The 17505-nt window shown below is 27.1% G+C and overlaps 1 protein-coding gene across 5 annotated transcripts in view; it reads left to right on the top strand.

The window, feature by feature from the left end:
* Positions 1–17505, top strand: part of LOC111628235 (sodium- and chloride-dependent GABA transporter 1-like) — a 110009-nt gene that overhangs the window by 44748 nt on the left and 47756 nt on the right. For all 5 annotated transcript variants that reach the window (XM_023371978.1, XM_023371982.1, XM_023371980.1 and 2 more), the window contains exon 12: positions 1646–1816. In XM_023371978.1, the coding sequence (XP_023227746.1) occupies positions 1646–1816 (171 nt within the window). The remainder of the gene's footprint in view (positions 1–1645; positions 1817–17505) is intronic.

Genomic DNA, 17505 nt, shown 5'->3' with positions numbered 1-17505 from the left:
GATCTTTGATCAATTGTAATAAAAAACAAAATTAATTATAAATAAAACTTTATACTACTTGATTACTTGAATCCTGTAACTGACCCTTTCAAAATCTTCGTGTTTCCAGTAAATTACAATGTCTACTTGTTCACTCAAGTAGACATTGTAATTTACTGGAAACACAAAGATTTAGAAGGTATAGTCAACCCCCATAACACGGTAGATACGTTCCAGTTGTCATGAATCCATTTTCTATGAGTCCAGCCAATCACAGCACATATGCAGTTTACGGATTATGGCTGTTTGAAAGGTTTCGTCCATAAATTTAATCGATTCTAGACTAATTCAACTCAATATTTCCAAAATACATATAATTTTTTGGGAATAATCCATATAAACTATGCTATAAACAAAAAATTGTAGGATTACTTACCGAGCACGCACCGTTCGACTATGCCATTGCTTAAGCTTGTTTTCGTTGTGGAGCTTGTCATCGAATGGCACTCACGTGCTTCCTGATAAATTATTTTTTTTGCAAAAAATTTGCTGAACTTTGGAGACATCATTAATATAAATATAATTTTTATGGACATTAAATAATAAATGGTTTTTAGTAGGTTCACTGTTCGTTTAAACTCAACTGTTTGGGCAATATCCGCTATTGGTCTAGATTTGACCAATCCTGTTGTGACATACATCGGCGATGACATTTTACCGAATTATAGGAGTTTTTTTAGCATGTTTGTACGAATACTGTTGCAATTTTTTCACCGTGATATAGGAATCCGAACTATAGGAACCCATGTTATAGGGGGGGCGACTGTAATGTGTTTTTCAATAGATGCAACAAGCATTTGAATAAACATATTTTCTTAAAATTAAGAATTAAATCTTTTCCTTTTTAAAATATAAACTACAGTAGAGCGTCGATTATCTGAATCAATTGGGGACTGGGGTTGTTCAGAAGATCGATGTTTCGGATAACCGATTATGTACGAAAAAATATATTAATTTATCCCATCTTGACATTTTTCTCTGTAGCGTGTCGCTTCCTGTTGAATTTTTGTCAATGTTAAGCGTAACGAAGACTATTGTATCGTTAAAAATTATTTTTTTATTTTGTATGAACAAAATAAATATATTGAAAAATATAAAAACAATAAAAAATTATACTTCAGAAGTTAATTTAGTATCAAAAACATAAAATATTTGAGTAGCCCAAGACATAGCCAAAGATTGCAGCACCACAGCACTGGCGAAAATTTAAATTTGCCGACTGGAATTCTTTCGAATGATTGACTTTCGGATAATTGACGCTCTACTGTATTACTGCTATGTTTTTGATTATTAAAAAATTGAATACAAGTTATTAATTCTTCTCTTATTTTATTCATTTATTTTTCAAGTGCTATTATTTTTAATTGTTTGAATTGTTTGCCATATAAATAAGCATTTTTTTCTTTCCATATTGTGATCAGTATAGGAATATAATCAAAACAACTTAAGTTTAGGATAAATTTTTTGTTTTTTATTTTCATTTAATTAAGTAACTTGATATTCTGTTTATATTTAATTTTTACAGGTTAGATTAATGAAATTTTATTACATAGTAAATGAAAACTGTTTTTGATTTGAAAACGTTAACTTGTTTTTAATTTTTCAGGGAATTTTCTTATTTTCAGTGATTCAGCATGAGCCTTTAACTTATGCTGATTCATACACATATCCATGGTGGGGAGAAATGATGGGATGGGGAATGGCATTAGCATCTGTAATATGGATACCTGCTTATGCTATATATTATATTTTGAAAACTCCAGGAAATTTGAAAGAGGTATGTATATTTAAAAAATATATAATTATGCTAAAATAGTAATTAACATTATAGATAATCTAGTTAACTATTAGTTATTAAATTTAATGAGATTAACTTATAGCTGTTATAAAATTACTTTATAATAAGATAACAAATTTTACAACAGCTGTAAATAATAAAAAAAAGATTATGATAAATTGAATAATTTAAATATTATGGTGAGTCAAAAAATATTTGCAATGCTTATTATTATTAATATGTTTTAATAAAATTTAAAGATAAAAAAACTAAAATATTTACTTTTGAACTGTAAAGAGGATATGCAATGTACTTTTCATGAAATTCTGGTGGTTTCTGAGCTTCCATATAAGTTCTTATATAGATATTTTAACAGATTATCATATGAATCAATCAACCTTGCTATGAACTCAATGGGGATATTATTTCACTCTTCTTGTAGTGTCAATTTTAAATCATCTCTGTTCAAAATGTAGCAACTTCTTATTTTCATCTTAAGATAATCCAATACATTCTCAATGGGCTTGACATCAGGACTTTGTACTAGAGTTTCAAGATAATGGGGGTGTTGTACAATAATCACATTCAGGTGTTCCAAGCTCTATGCTTTGAATTGTTGGCTGCATAAAGATAGAATCATTGGAGTCACATCTTCTGAACACTAAAGGTCAAATTTTTTTTCAATTTGCTAATGTAAGTATACTTTATCCATTATGCCATGGATGAAATGTAGAGCATGCATTCATACATCACCAGATAAGCAGTAATTATCCATTGTGTTTCATTGAGAAAGAAATGCTTTCTTTGTTCAATTCTGTATTTGGTTTACACCACAACAGACAACTTTTATTGGACTGGAACACATTGAATTTGTTTTTGTCAGTGAATGTGACTTTATTACAGAAGGTTTGGGGTGAATTGTGACATTCTCTAGCAAACTATAATCTTTTCTTCTGGTTTACTTCAATGATTCAGCATTTTCTCTGGGCAGTTCTACCATGGGTATCCTTTCTAATGCTGTGCTGACATTTCAGACTTTGCTATGTAATATCTTTCCAGTATTATTTTCCACTTCAGCTGCAATCTTCAGGGCACTTATCCTAAGATTTGTTTTGACTTTTCTCATCATATTTACATCATGCTGATTTTAAAATTGGACGATGTAGGTCTCTTGGTTTATTGTAGTTTGCTACTGTCTACATATATTGAACAGTTGAACAAGATCTATTCATGCTTTTGGCAATTTCACTTAATGATTCTCACTTACTATGGAGGCTTATGACTTTTTTGGTCCTTCCAGAGTTTTTTTTCTTTATGGTCCATCTTGTTTATAAATATCTTCCTATGGTGTAACACCTTATGATGACCTAGTAGTGTTATCTATGGTCGATCAGACATATTCTCATACCCATAAAAGATAGTGTATGAATACTTTCATGCCAAATGATGTTGGACCTAATATTGTTTGTTTTATTGTCAAAAAATGTGTAATGGTAAATTTTAATAAATGCAACTCAAAATGTTCCATTGCAAAGTATGGATCATACATTCATACATACGAAGTGTAGCCACCACATCAAAATTACTTTACAAATAGAGACATTATTTAATTTTTATTGAAAATATTTATATTGTATGAATACTTCCTACACTCACTGTAATGCTATATTGGTCTCATTGACATGAAATGTTTGGGTAGAAGCAGAGTTTTTAAGAAAAAGAAATGATGCAGTCAAAAGGAAATGTATGTACTGTACATAATATAATATATAATTTCAGAATGCATCAACAGAACTTAGTGAGATGATTTTATGGTATATTTGAAAGAAAAAATTCCATATAAAAAATTCTACATTTAATTGAGAATTGAATTAAATGAATTGCAAAATATTTGTAATATTTTATCATTCTGTTTATTTTTAGTATACTGTACATATTTTCTAAAATTTCAGTTTCTTATTGTATGTCTGCAAATTGTATTGATATTACTGTTAAGTGTTTGTAGAATGGTAGGTGATGTGTATTGTCTATAATTTCATTAAACACTTCAATCAAAAGCCTTAAATTGTATTCCATTAATGCCATGTACACAATGGATAACAAGGTGCATGCCTTCCTTGACAAGGTACCATCACCAAGAGATCAGAACATGCTGACTCTATCAATATATTAGAAGCATTAGAAATATTTAAATCTGACAAAAAGGGTCACTGCATAAATTTTAAAGATGGAAAAACAACTATCATATGTACGGCAATCCTTATGAGATCATGTGACCAAATATGATGTAACAACATGACATAGGGACAATATAATGAAGTGCTCTTGGTTATAATTATATAATCTTTAAATGTTTATTTTTTTACTTTTATATTTTTGGTACCTCTATTTACTTTTATATTTACTGTTACTTTTATTTTTATTTTATATATATTTTGAGAATTTATTTTTTTTAATTTTTTAGAAAATGTCATTATTCGAATTCCATCATTGAATATACAGACCTCTCCAATTGCAGATTGAAAATTTTAGTTGAAAATCCATTTTTTTTTTTTTTTAATTAAGCCTTACTGGAATACAATTTAAGGCTTTTGATTGAACTGTTTATTACATTATTTCAGTCTACTAAGTGATGTTTTAACTCTTATAATTTCATTATTAATTACTCTTTAGTCATCATAGAAAACATATGATGATGTGAAGCCATTCTGCTTGGCTATTCTGAAGCATTGTGCTTAGCCATTCTGATCACATATCATCTCTGTAGACATAGAGCCTTTTGAACACTTCTGTTCTCATAGATGTTACCCAACAGCAAAGTATTTTTTTTTACTGCTGGCATATTCTGTTGGATTTCAGCCCTGCTATTTTTTCTAGTCATGGAATCTAGATACAAATTACTTATCTTTGTTTGTTTCAATGGAAAAGGTTTTTTTTTTCCTGTTTATTCATGTTTAAGGTTAACAAACTTAGCACCACAATAATAGTTGGCAAATGGATTTTGATTATTATACTTTTGTAGTTTTGATTACATAATTGTATAAAAAAGAAAAGAATTGCAGTATTTTTGACTAAACATAATAGAATATTAGATTTTACTATTTGTTATATAGTTTCACTAGTTTTAAATTTTTAGAATTTTTTTAAAACAAGAAATCTCTAAATTAAATGTGATTTTATTTTTAGGCTAATATTATTAAATTAGTCAATATAACTAATTTGTTCTAAAGTAGTTTCAACATCAAACTATTTAAAAAATAAAGATTTAAAAACAAAAATATTACTAATTTTTAAAATATAGAATAAATGAATCAAAAACATATTAATTAAATTGCTTTTAAAACTTTGCATAAGAATCACTGAATGAATTGATTCAATTTTGACTAGGCTTAATATGAAAATATATGTCAAGCTAATAAAGCTATCCTGAAAAGTCAAATCTTTCATCTCTTTATATAATTTAATGAATAACTTAATAACGTTTTTCAACTATTCATCCAAAAAAGGAAAATACTGAACTAAACATTGTCCCATAACAAACAAATACAGTAAATATAATACAGTAAAAAAGATAATCTCTATACAAAATCCAAATCCATATATGCACAAACAATACATAATAGAACAATAATCATAACATATGCAACTTCCCTTGCATAATACAACTACAGTACATAAATAAAATATCCGGTACAAGAAAATATAATTACAAAAACATAATGCAAAATCCCAGTGGCATGCGATGACATTTGACGATAGGGAAAATGTGCTGGCCCCAGATAGAATCATTGGAAGCGTTATACAATATTTTGGTGTGTAGCATCCACAAGTTAAACTGTGTGAAGTTGATGCTCTGTAAAGTGCATGTGTGAATGCCTGTAATCTGGCTGCTTTACACCATTCAATAATTTGGCTGTGGAAGCTATCCCATGTTTGACAATACAGCGCTTCCATTGGGAATGTGTATATATGAATTTATATTCGCAAATACAATAGCCATCTTAACATTGTTTTTCACATGTAGTATAGAAATTTGTAATAAAATACACAATACGGTCATAATAAAATATTAATTTTAATTAATTCAAACTATGTTAAAATATGAAATTAATTGCACAATATGTATTTATATTTTATAAAATACAAGGGAAGCAGTGCTTCCACAGCTTCCATGGATGGCATGCCACTGCAAAATCCCATACATGATAATTAGTCCTTATTATTCCAAAACATACACAATTAAGTAGTAAGCAAATTGTGACAACCTGATGCCAAAACATTACAAATAAATGGAATTTAACATTGAAATATTTAATTTCACAATAATAAAAATATTTTATCTTTTGAAGAGAAATATGTTAATAATTGAGAATGCTAAATATGATTTGAGAAAAATTTTATTTTATGTATATTTATGTTTTTATTTATTTTTATAATAAAATAGACAGTCAATTAAATTTTCTAACTAATTTATGCAGATTTAAAAATATTTCACATACAGTACACCATCAAATTTCTACCACTTTTTTCCAAAGCCTTGCTGGATTAACCATTTTGTTGGATCAATCATGGTCAGGTATAATAATAATTCATCAACACACATCTAACCCACTAGTTGTATACCTCCCATGTACCAAGAACTGCTAGAAACTTGGATTGATATGGACTAGTTTTTACATTTGACACCACCACTGATATTCTTATCTCTTAGAAGCCAAAGCTAGGGTTAAATTTAAGCAAAATAATCTAAGGATATCATAGAATTGCTGTATTACTATCTTGTTGGTGGTGATAATGCTGTAAATAAGCATGCCCTAAACCCAATGCCATCTGCAGCTACCCAGTAAACTAGTCTAGTGGCCACAGGAATTTCAAGTTCCCTCTTGTAATTTTTTCTGGATTGAAGGAGGTGCCAAAATATTAATTACCAGAAATTTGATGGTGTATCTGTATTATAACAGAAACATAATAAACTTTTTACTTTCTACTATATTTATATAATATATCAATTTTATATTATTACTGAGTTATAAAGATGTTGAATTTGTAAGATATGATATGTATGTATTGATCAAAGTGAAACTGAAAAATAGTAAATGATATAAGGAGTTTTTCAAATATAATATTTGTTTAAAACAAAACTTATCTTTAATACATGTTAGAGAGTATTCTGAAAATAAATGAGAAATATTTTGATTTTAACATTTAACCTATTGGAAATCACCCTCAGTTATATAACCTGTCTTTGAAATAATAATTTATTTTATCTTATTTTTTTTTCTGTTCAGTTAACCATGAACTGTTGTGATCTTAAATGTTTTTCAGATTAATTCAAAATTTAAACAAAAAGCTTTTGTAAAATTTTATGTTTAACCTTACAAATCTGATAACTTATTGAATCAATTCTTTTGATATTCATTCTTATGCAAAAGTATATGAACAAGTAAATCTAAAATTCAGGCATTTACAGGAAAAGTAATTTATTTACTTTTGATTGAAATAAAGGATGCAATCTACAATTATATTACCATTAAGATAATATATAATAAATCTCAATTATTTTGTAATTATCTTTTTAAATGTTATTATTATTATTGTATATTATATTTCAAGCACCAATTTGATAATGCATTATGAAAACATTATTTATAAATATATTTATAATTGAAAACATTAAAAATAACTATTAAATTACTGTATTTTTTTATTGACTATTAAAATTTTATATATAAAAATATTTTTACAGAAATAATTTTGTATTTAAAAGAGATTTCCTGTAAATATTTAAATAAAATTAGTAATATGTATTATATTGTTATGTAGACATAATATAGTATATGTATTGTTAGTCAATAATAAATTAGGAATATAAGTTTAAAGTATATCATTACTGTAATGTTTTATTATAGATCTGCCAATAAAGCTTCAAAATTTCATTTTTAATTTTTGCTTTTACATTTATTTTAGTAACAAACTACTGAAATTTCTTACATACAAATGAACACTATTTAAGACAATAATTTTATTCATAAAATATGTATTTTCTGAAAAAATTAATTTAATGCATCCAGTTGATTATAATTAAAAAAATTTTAAATGAGAGAGAGATTTTGAAAGCTAACTTTATATTGAAACTATTATGTTTTTTAATTTCAGTCATATTTATAATTTGCATAGATTTTATAACTAACTAGCTGCAAGTACCCACTTCGCTGGGTTTTTATTTGTTTGTACATTTATATGTAATATAGTTTTTTTTTATATAAAAGACTGTTTATCTTCCTCTACATAATCTTTCTCTAATTCGATGTGTTTCCCTATAATTTTAAAGTTGCTCTTCTGTTTGATTATTTCTGTTTCGATATGATTCGAGACCGCAAAAATTCTTTCTTACACTTTGGCATTGTTTTTTATATTTTTACTTTTCACACTTCACTATTCACTTTCTACCTTTTTCTGTTATTCATGCACTTTTACTAATGAAAAATCAACTGAAGCATGTGCATCACACATCTCCAAAAGCCATCCCCACTATTCACACATAACGGTCTTTGACTATTCCAAAACATTTAAGATTAAGATTACATTATAGCCGATCTTACGCGTTTTCACAGAATGCAAGAATTAGGTCCCCCGTTTCCAGACTAATTAGAGAATTTTTACATGGGTCTAAAAATATGTTTGATTTCTTGCAAAAATGCAAAAAACTGCATATGCGCCTGTAAATCTTGCATGCCACTTTCTCTTAACACTTTCATTGTTAACACTTTCATTATTGACACTTCCATTATTGATACTTCCATTTGTTACACATTTTCGAAGTCAACTACTTTCAACCCCCATATCTCCCATACCCTTATAGCTATCAAGACGTAACCACCATAGTGCAGGATGGGAGACTTGGGGCTACTACCACACACAAACACCATTCATGTGCGATGTGTAGTTTTGACTGCAGAGTGAAATATAGGGACAAACACGTCCATTTTTTAATTGTTTATTCTAATTTTCTAAATACAGGATCATTATAAATTAAGATTGGTGTTAGAGTATTTTTATTAAAATGATTATTTCTTCATTTTCAATTGATAAAAGATGATATCTTTCGATAACAACATAATTTTTATAGATTGTTTATTATAAAAAAATTAATTATTATTAAATTAAATATCTTTTCAATTATTGTAATTTCCTGCTCATAATCCACAGGGGCAATTTTTCATTGACAAAAAGTTTTTTATCACATAATCTATAGCAGTGTATAATCTGAAGAGTAAATTTTCAATGATAAAAAAAACACTTTATCATCATGTAATTTTTATAAGTTTATATCATTGTTTATTTGCTCTCTGATACATCAGCAATGAAATGATGTAATTTGTAAGGATATTTAATAATTAAAAAGTATTCTCTAATCTAGAAAAGAAATTAAACAATTTTTTAAAACTGTGCAATGAAAGTTTGGAATTCAGAATTATAAAATGCAATCAATCTGTTTTATGACCTCCCATCTTACAATGGCCAAAACTAATATATTAATTAAGAAAATCATTTTTGAATTCAAACATCAATCACAATCACTAATGCCACAGTACAATTAAATGTTAAATGTAATACCGTAATGGGCAATAAATATAAAAACTAATAAAAGATTTTCTGTATCTATAAATCATTTCATATCAGTTATATTACAATGATATTTACATTTTCTAAATGTAATATGCTTTGTGTATGTATGTATGCATATTCAAGCAATATTTCTGAACTACTATAAATTTTTATTTTTATATATACTTAAGTAAACATTATTCTTAAGCATATATTAAATAAATTAAATTTCATTCAATTAAAATAGTTAAATTTATTTCAGAAAATATATATTTTATTTACATTTTAATCAACAGTTAATTTTGCCAAAATTGTTTTAACTTCACTTAATTTTGTATTATTAACAATAAAGATTAACAATATAGTCAACAATTTTGAAATGTAATTGCTAATAATTTATAGATTGACAAAGAAATAATTAAATAAACAAAAAATGTTTAACCTTTGCTAATATTTTTGAATTATGTTATATGAATTTTTGGCTTCATTTTAAAATCAGTTAATTTAATTTACTTATCAGTTATATTTTGGATTGTTCACCATGTTGAAGAACATTCTTAAAAATTTCAAAGAAAATATTTTAAAATAAATATGGCAGTTCTGTAATTATTTAGTTTTAAATAATAAATTTTAAAATTAATGTAGATAGTTAATATAGCATAAATTTTTGATTATAGAAAAAAGAAATAGTAATGCAAAATATTTTCAGATTTTTCAGAAAATTTTATTAATATATTAAGGAAACTGATATTGGTAATTTAAATATATAGGAAATAGATAAGTACCAGGTAGTTACAATTAAAATACATCTATTCAACACTGTCTGGAGGAATGTGTAGCAGGTCAAACTCAACCAAATTTTGTATGTTGGTGTTTTTAGACATGCAAAAAATACTTCTGCAGAGAAAAAATTTATATTTACCACAATGGGATTTCTAGAAGTGAGTGACAAAAAATACTTAACATATGTATAATGTACAAGTGCTATGGTCAATTTCTGGGTATAAAGCTGCCTATAGCATTACCATTTTTATTACTGTAGATTAGTAGCAATGGTCATGACTGTACCTGAAAATGCCTTTCTTGTGAAACTTGTTTAATGAAAACAATGCCAATCCTTTGAAAGTTACAATACTGTAAGAAATTGTGCCAAGAATTTTGCCACTTGCAATGCCTCAAGTTCCATAGTAATAAGTTTTGGAATAAATTTTTTCCTTGTTGAAATCTCTTTTGCATGTTCAAAAACATCAAAATACAAAATTTGGATGGGTTTGGACTGTTATATATCTTTTCAGACAGTTGAATAGGGGTATTTTAGTTACAATCACCATGTGTATAGATGATTAAAATGATTTTAAACAGAAAATTTAAACAGCCTTTATTTAGAGTAAAAAGTTATAAATCTGACATATTAAATAAACTGTTTAAACTTGAAATTTAAAATATAAATAATTGGAAATTTGAAAACATTATTTACAAAAAATTTGTAAATAAAATGAAAAGGTTCATTACTGAATACTTATATTGAATTTATATAAAGNAACTAAAGTAAAACGAATTTTCCCCTTGCTATGGACGTCTGCCTACTGCAGTTCACCCACACTCCGCTACAGTTCGCCTTTATTATCATTTTGAAATGGAGGGGTTCGATAATACCTGCAGGATTTCGTAATACTGTACCACCTTTTCCTCTATTCATACATTTTATAAAACTGATTAAATGATTTTGTCAAAGTGCCCTTTTAAATTATAATCCAACTGTTCTTTGATTTCAATGATCAAAAAACTCATGCCTTAAGGAAATAAAGATTATTGAATCAGGAACCATTTGAAGTAAAATTTTCATCTGTCCTTAGAAGGACAAGATGGATCAGAGTGAATGGCCTTTGATTGTATATCAATCTTAATTTAGCCTCTTCTGAGAATGGATTAGGATTAACCCAAAAACATTTAAAATTAACTTTTTTTAAGGCATAAGATTTTTGAAAATATCAAAATATTTTTAAGCACAAGATAATAGGAAAATGATACTTTTAATATTGATTATTATGCTTTTTGAAAATTAAAAACTATCAAATATAAATTTATTCTAATTAATATGCTTTTGTATTAGATTCAAAAGTTATATTATTTAATATTTATGAGATAATGTAGATTTCAATACATTGAAATATAATAGAAAATCTGAAACATTTATGATTTATAAATAAAGAGATATGTCATAGATTTGTATGTAAGTTATAATTATCTTCATTTTGAATTTAAATCAAAATAATTATTTTTACCAAATAATACTATTTTATAAACTAGTGTGAGCAGAAAAGAGCAAGGAAGCTCTTAACTTTCTCTGAATTTAGACTTCAATGAATTAATGGAATATTTTCATTTGTCATATTTTTCATGTATTGATGAAAACATATATATGTATGTACAGTACTGTACATGGAATATATGATTATGTACAGTCGACCCCCCTATAACGCTGTTGATTATTCTGTTTTATATGAATTCCATGTTGTACGAGTCACTTAGATTTTACAAATACGTGTGCCGGGCTGTGAACGGCTCACGTATTTGTAAAATCTAAGTGACTCGTACAACATGGAATTCATATAAAACGGAATAATCAACATGGTTATAGGGGGGTCGACTGTATTTAATTTTTAGTAATTCCATTTTAAATATAATAATCATAAATTATGTCAAATATCAATGAAACTGTATATAGAATTAATTAGAATATTGAATAAATATGTTTTTCTTGCATATCATCTCTAAGGAAAAAGTTTTGCTATGTAGATAAAGGTATTAGTGATGATAGTCTAGAAGACCTATAATGTTGTTGCATTATGTTTTAGTAATTTTTTTCTTTTCTATCAGTAATATTTTATTATTTAAAAATAGTAATTTTTAGAATTAACACATTTCATGTTAGTTATTTGAATGTATCCAAACATGCATATAATTCAATTACTTTTTGCTTTAATGAAAATTTTTGAGGTGATAAAACAAACTGGATTTAATTATTTTTGGAGAACAAAAAAATTTACATATACATTCTTAAATGTACAAATATTAATGTTAACTGTAAGTAATTTCTAATTGAATTATTTAGACTCTCTGCATTAACGTGTTATTTAATATGTAAATTAATTAACCTTCTAGCATAAAATTAATTTGATTATTTTTTAATTATTTTAATTTTATTCAGTAATTTTTTAGGCTCGTTATAATTTGAAATTCTGTTTTTGAAAAGAATTCAAATAATATATTTATTGTTTTTACTTTTAATTATTTTGTAATTAATAAATAGAGACTATATTATATTTTTGCATTGTCGAAGATTTAAACTTAATAATTTAATTTTAAATGCCACTCATGTTAAATTTCTAGCATTTCTAAAATATTACAATATTTTGAAATATTGTAAATAAATGATATAAATATCATTACAATCTTAATGAAATCTAATTTCTTGGTTCTTCCAAAATTTTCCATTAATCAGTTAACAAAATTAAAGTGCTAAATTTATAATGCTATAGTTTTAATATAATACATCTTCCCATGTTTTGAAGTTTTTAATAAAAAGTTCATAACAAATTTTTCCTTAATAAATATTTGTGTAAAATAAGGCATTTTCCTTAACTCTTTAGTTTTTTTTAAATTTATATAATTGGTGGATTACAAACATTTATCTGCAATTCATAATGGTTATTGTTGACCATGCTTAAGAACTCATCAATGTTGGGCCTCTTGTTCCAAATGATCAAGATATTGTCAACATATCTTGCATACACAATTATTTGATTATTAAAGATGGGCAGGTCTGAACTTTCTGGATATCTGGGTATTAACTTGCATAGACCTCCTGATATGGGTTACCCATAGGGACTCCCATATGTTGTGTATATGTTTTCTTATTAAACTGAAAGAAGGATGAATGACATACCAGGTGGGCCTGCTCCAGAATATCCTTATGGTACTTTTTTGCTTTGGGATTTGTTTTATGAAGGTAGTTGTGTGGTGTTTCGTTGCGACAAGTACAATGTCCCGCGAGCGGAAAGGTACGAAATAAATACACTTTGGATGTATTGAACACAAATATATTTGTTGTCACTTCGAAACAGGTTCGTTTCTTCCAGATCCCAACAATACAATGATCACTGTACGTACAGGCGTTAAAATTCGATCTAACAAACAGCGGATTAATTGAGGGTTATGACTATACGCGATACAAAAACTTACAAATAATTCTTACACTACTTATGACTAAAAAGGAAAAAAAAAAAAGGAGAGTAGAGAAATAATAAAGTATAAGAGGGAGAAGGAAATACCCGGGACTTTGAATTCGAAACCTTGGGTGGAACACCACGTGGACCTTTCCGTGGGACGGTGTCTCTCGTCCTTCCTTTATGTCTTTTCGTACGATTCTTTCGATGGCTTCCTCTAAAATTCTATTATAAGAGTTTCTTCCTATCGATTCGCTGGCTCCTTGTAGCTTCTAATTGTTTTACACTCAATCTGACGCTGCACCACTTCTCCGTCCTTATTCTACGGACTTCGAGCCCAGACTTCTCCTTTAGCTTCGTAGTCTCCGATCGTCTCACACGCGATCCAGAGCACTACCTTCTCTCGTCAGTCCTCCTCGAGAGTTCCACCTCGACTGCTCTTTCCTTTGTTCTTTTTTGCCTTAGGGTCCCACTTCACCCTTTGTTCCATTCCCATTTCTTGGGATTGTTAATCCCACCCAAGGGAAAAGGTTGGAAAGGAAGGTTCTAGAAAAGTCAGAAATAAAGGAACAAAGAAACTTAAAACTAACTAAAATTAATATATTTTATACAATATTATGGCCGACGGCCACAGTTGCATTGTATACAAAGCATGGTTCAGTTTTAATGGAAAGAAGCATTGATACAAAATTCAAAACAATCATATACTCATTGTTCATTAGCAAGATACTTCCTAGTGTTTCAAAACACTAAAGAGTATCTTGCTCATATGTCACTATGAATATTCTGATGCTGGTCCACCTAGTGAGTCATTCATTTTTCCTTCAGTTTAATGAGGAAATATACATGCAGTATAAGAGAGTTCCCATAGACAATTCCACATCAGGAGATGCATGAGCTAATATTTAGATGGCTGGAAAGTTTGGTCTTGCCCATTATTAATAATCAAATAATTCTATATGCAATATATGTTAACATCATCATGGTCATTTGGAACAATGGACCCAACATTGATGAGCTATTAAGCATGGTCAACAATAACCCTTACGAATTGCAGTTAAAACTTAAAGCAAATTTTAATGTCTTTTATAGTATCTTTATAAAAGATCAGAAAATCAATGATTTATAAATATAAACTTTTGACTTTTTGTTTTTACATTTTCCACAAAAATAAAATGCAATCTATTGTGAAAACTTCAGTGTTAAATTTTAATATTATGATGATGATGATGATATATTATCCATAAATCAGCATTTATAATTAAGATTAATTATTATTAATAATGCTGATTTATGGATAATATATCATCATCATCATCATAATATTAAAATTTAACACTGAAGTTTTCACAATAGATTGCATTTTATTTTTCCAACTGATATGTATATATAAGAAGGGAAAGTATTGGAACTGTGTTAGATTTGATCCTCCAGGATTTTTGAAAATTTCCATGTTTTCAGATCTCTTGAACCCTAAAAAGTCAGAAAAACAGGAAAAAAGTTCATGGATATGCATGCATGCATGCCTGTGTGTGTTGATGTCTATTTTGTATAATATATCAGAATGGGGTAAAGATTAAGAAATGAACTTTAGCATGGTAGCTTGTGTATAAGGGGAATCAACACTATTAAATTTTGATGGTTAACGATTGAGGAGATGGGGGAAATAGAGGGGCATCATGTCATATCTTGAGAGGGGTCGGACTTAATGAAGATTTTACTGGTTATCAGCATTTACAATTTTTTATAAAACTCATTTTTACCCTCAAAATTTTGCCATTCTATAATAATTAATAATATAAAAAGTTTTTATAATAAAACTAGCTGCAAGGACCTGCTTCGCTGGGTTTTTATTTGTTCGTACATTTCTATGTAATATAGTTTTTGTTTTTTATATATAAAAGACTGTTTTTCTAAGTAATCTAGAATCTAGCTGCAAGGACCTGCTTCGGTGGGTTTTTATTTGTGGGCAAAAAGTAACGATAGTGAAGATTAAGATAATTACATTATAGCCAATCTTACCCGTTTTCACAGAATGCAAGAATTAGGTCCCCCGTTTCCAGACTAATTACAGACCTGGTCCCGATTCTATTTATGAACGTCTCCTGTTCACGTCCAGTCAAATGAACTATTTTCAACGTTTCTGGAACGTTTACAATCGTTCTATAATCGAACCAATATTCGAATTTTATGTTCGAATTTAATTCGAACAAANTATATATATATATATATATAGATCTCACAACAATTTTATTTATTGTTTAATAATATAAAAGTTATTTTTAAAAAAATTTTATAATATCTGGGAAAGTTATGCAATTCATTGCTAGATTTTTTTATTTATTAAAACATTAATAACAACAGGGAATGCATAATCAAGAAAAATTACATGCAATTTATAAATTAAAATTTATATAAAGACTTAATATTTTCATAAACTATATTTTTTATTCTATTTCTATACATATCTAATTTTGAATTAGTTATAAATATAAATTTGCTTTTTAAAATTTTTAAATATTTGAGTACTTTAGTTGATAAAACTTTTTATTTTTATATTAAAAGAAAAAAAGATACTTGCATCATAAATAAATGTTTGCATTTTAAAATTGATTTACAAGAAACCTAAATTGTACAAAATACTGGAAAGCCAGCAAATGAGATATAAAATATAATTTCAAATCATTGGAAAAGAAAAAAAAATTGCCAGTAATGGATTTCCAAGATTGGCAGTTCAAACCTATTGCTCATCAATTGTCTTTCTCCTTTAGATATGATGATAAAATATTATCATCAGTTATTATTTTAAAAGTTTACATTTCATATTTCTTTAGGAATAAAAAGTCGTTTCTATGATTAAGATTTCACGCATTTCAAACATTTCAAAAATAAAACAAAGCCATTATTTTCTACAAGATAAAATAATAATAGCATGTAACAGTAAAAATTTTTCTACTTTATAGCAATGTAAAAAATTACTACATTTTGTAAGAGTTTAGTTATTTTGAAAACAAAGTAAATTTGCTCAAATTTTTAATGAAAATTGAGAACAGGAATATATCTTGATTTTCATGACCATTTAAATTTAAAGAGACTCTAAAGTTGAGTTTAATAAAATAAACAAACTCTCAAAAAAAAGCAATTGATAATTGATTATTTTTTATTAAGAAGAAAGAGAAGCAAGTTATTTTCTGTATTGTTATATGTACAGTACAATTAATTCCATTAAAGTAGAAACATTTTTACATATATACATAAATAATTATTTGAAAATGACATTTAATTTTTAAAAACTGAATTTGAAAGAATATAATTTAAAAACAGATTATTTTAAAATAAATATATAAATTTAAATTTTCAAAACATTTTATAGAAAACATTTAGAGAATTTATAACGACTTTAAACTTTGAATTTCACTTAATTAGTTCAGAACCATGTTTTCTTTTGCAAATTAAATACTTATAAATAAATTAAATATTGTAGTGAATTTAATAAATAGCTGCTGAATTAAAAAATTAGTTACTATCACTGACATATATATATATGTTACCGCTAAAGCTCGAAATCTGTTAATGTGTACATTACCTAGCTAATCTGCAGATTAACTAGGGTGATCCGTTAAAGCTGCGAAAATTGTTCAATTTCTCAAATTACCTAGGTAATATGCAGAGTATCTAGGCAATCTGCACATTAACGGCTTCCGTATCGTTAAAGTTCAAAAGTTTGTTTCTTTCACTTCCTTTCCCCACTCCTTCTTTTTACGTAGATAAATTTAAATCCTAGAATGCAAGCAAGCACCGAATTGGTGAGTAAAATCAAGAAAAGATTCTTCGCAAACCTCTTTAGCGAAG

This window comes from Centruroides sculpturatus, unplaced genomic scaffold (assembly GCF_000671375.1).
Source record: "Centruroides sculpturatus isolate CEXI.00-Female unplaced genomic scaffold, Cexi_2.0 scaffold532, whole genome shotgun sequence".
Classification (NCBI taxonomy): domain Eukaryota; kingdom Metazoa; phylum Arthropoda; class Arachnida; order Scorpiones; family Buthidae; genus Centruroides; species Centruroides sculpturatus.
This window is presented reverse-complemented; position numbering and strand designations above follow the sequence as displayed.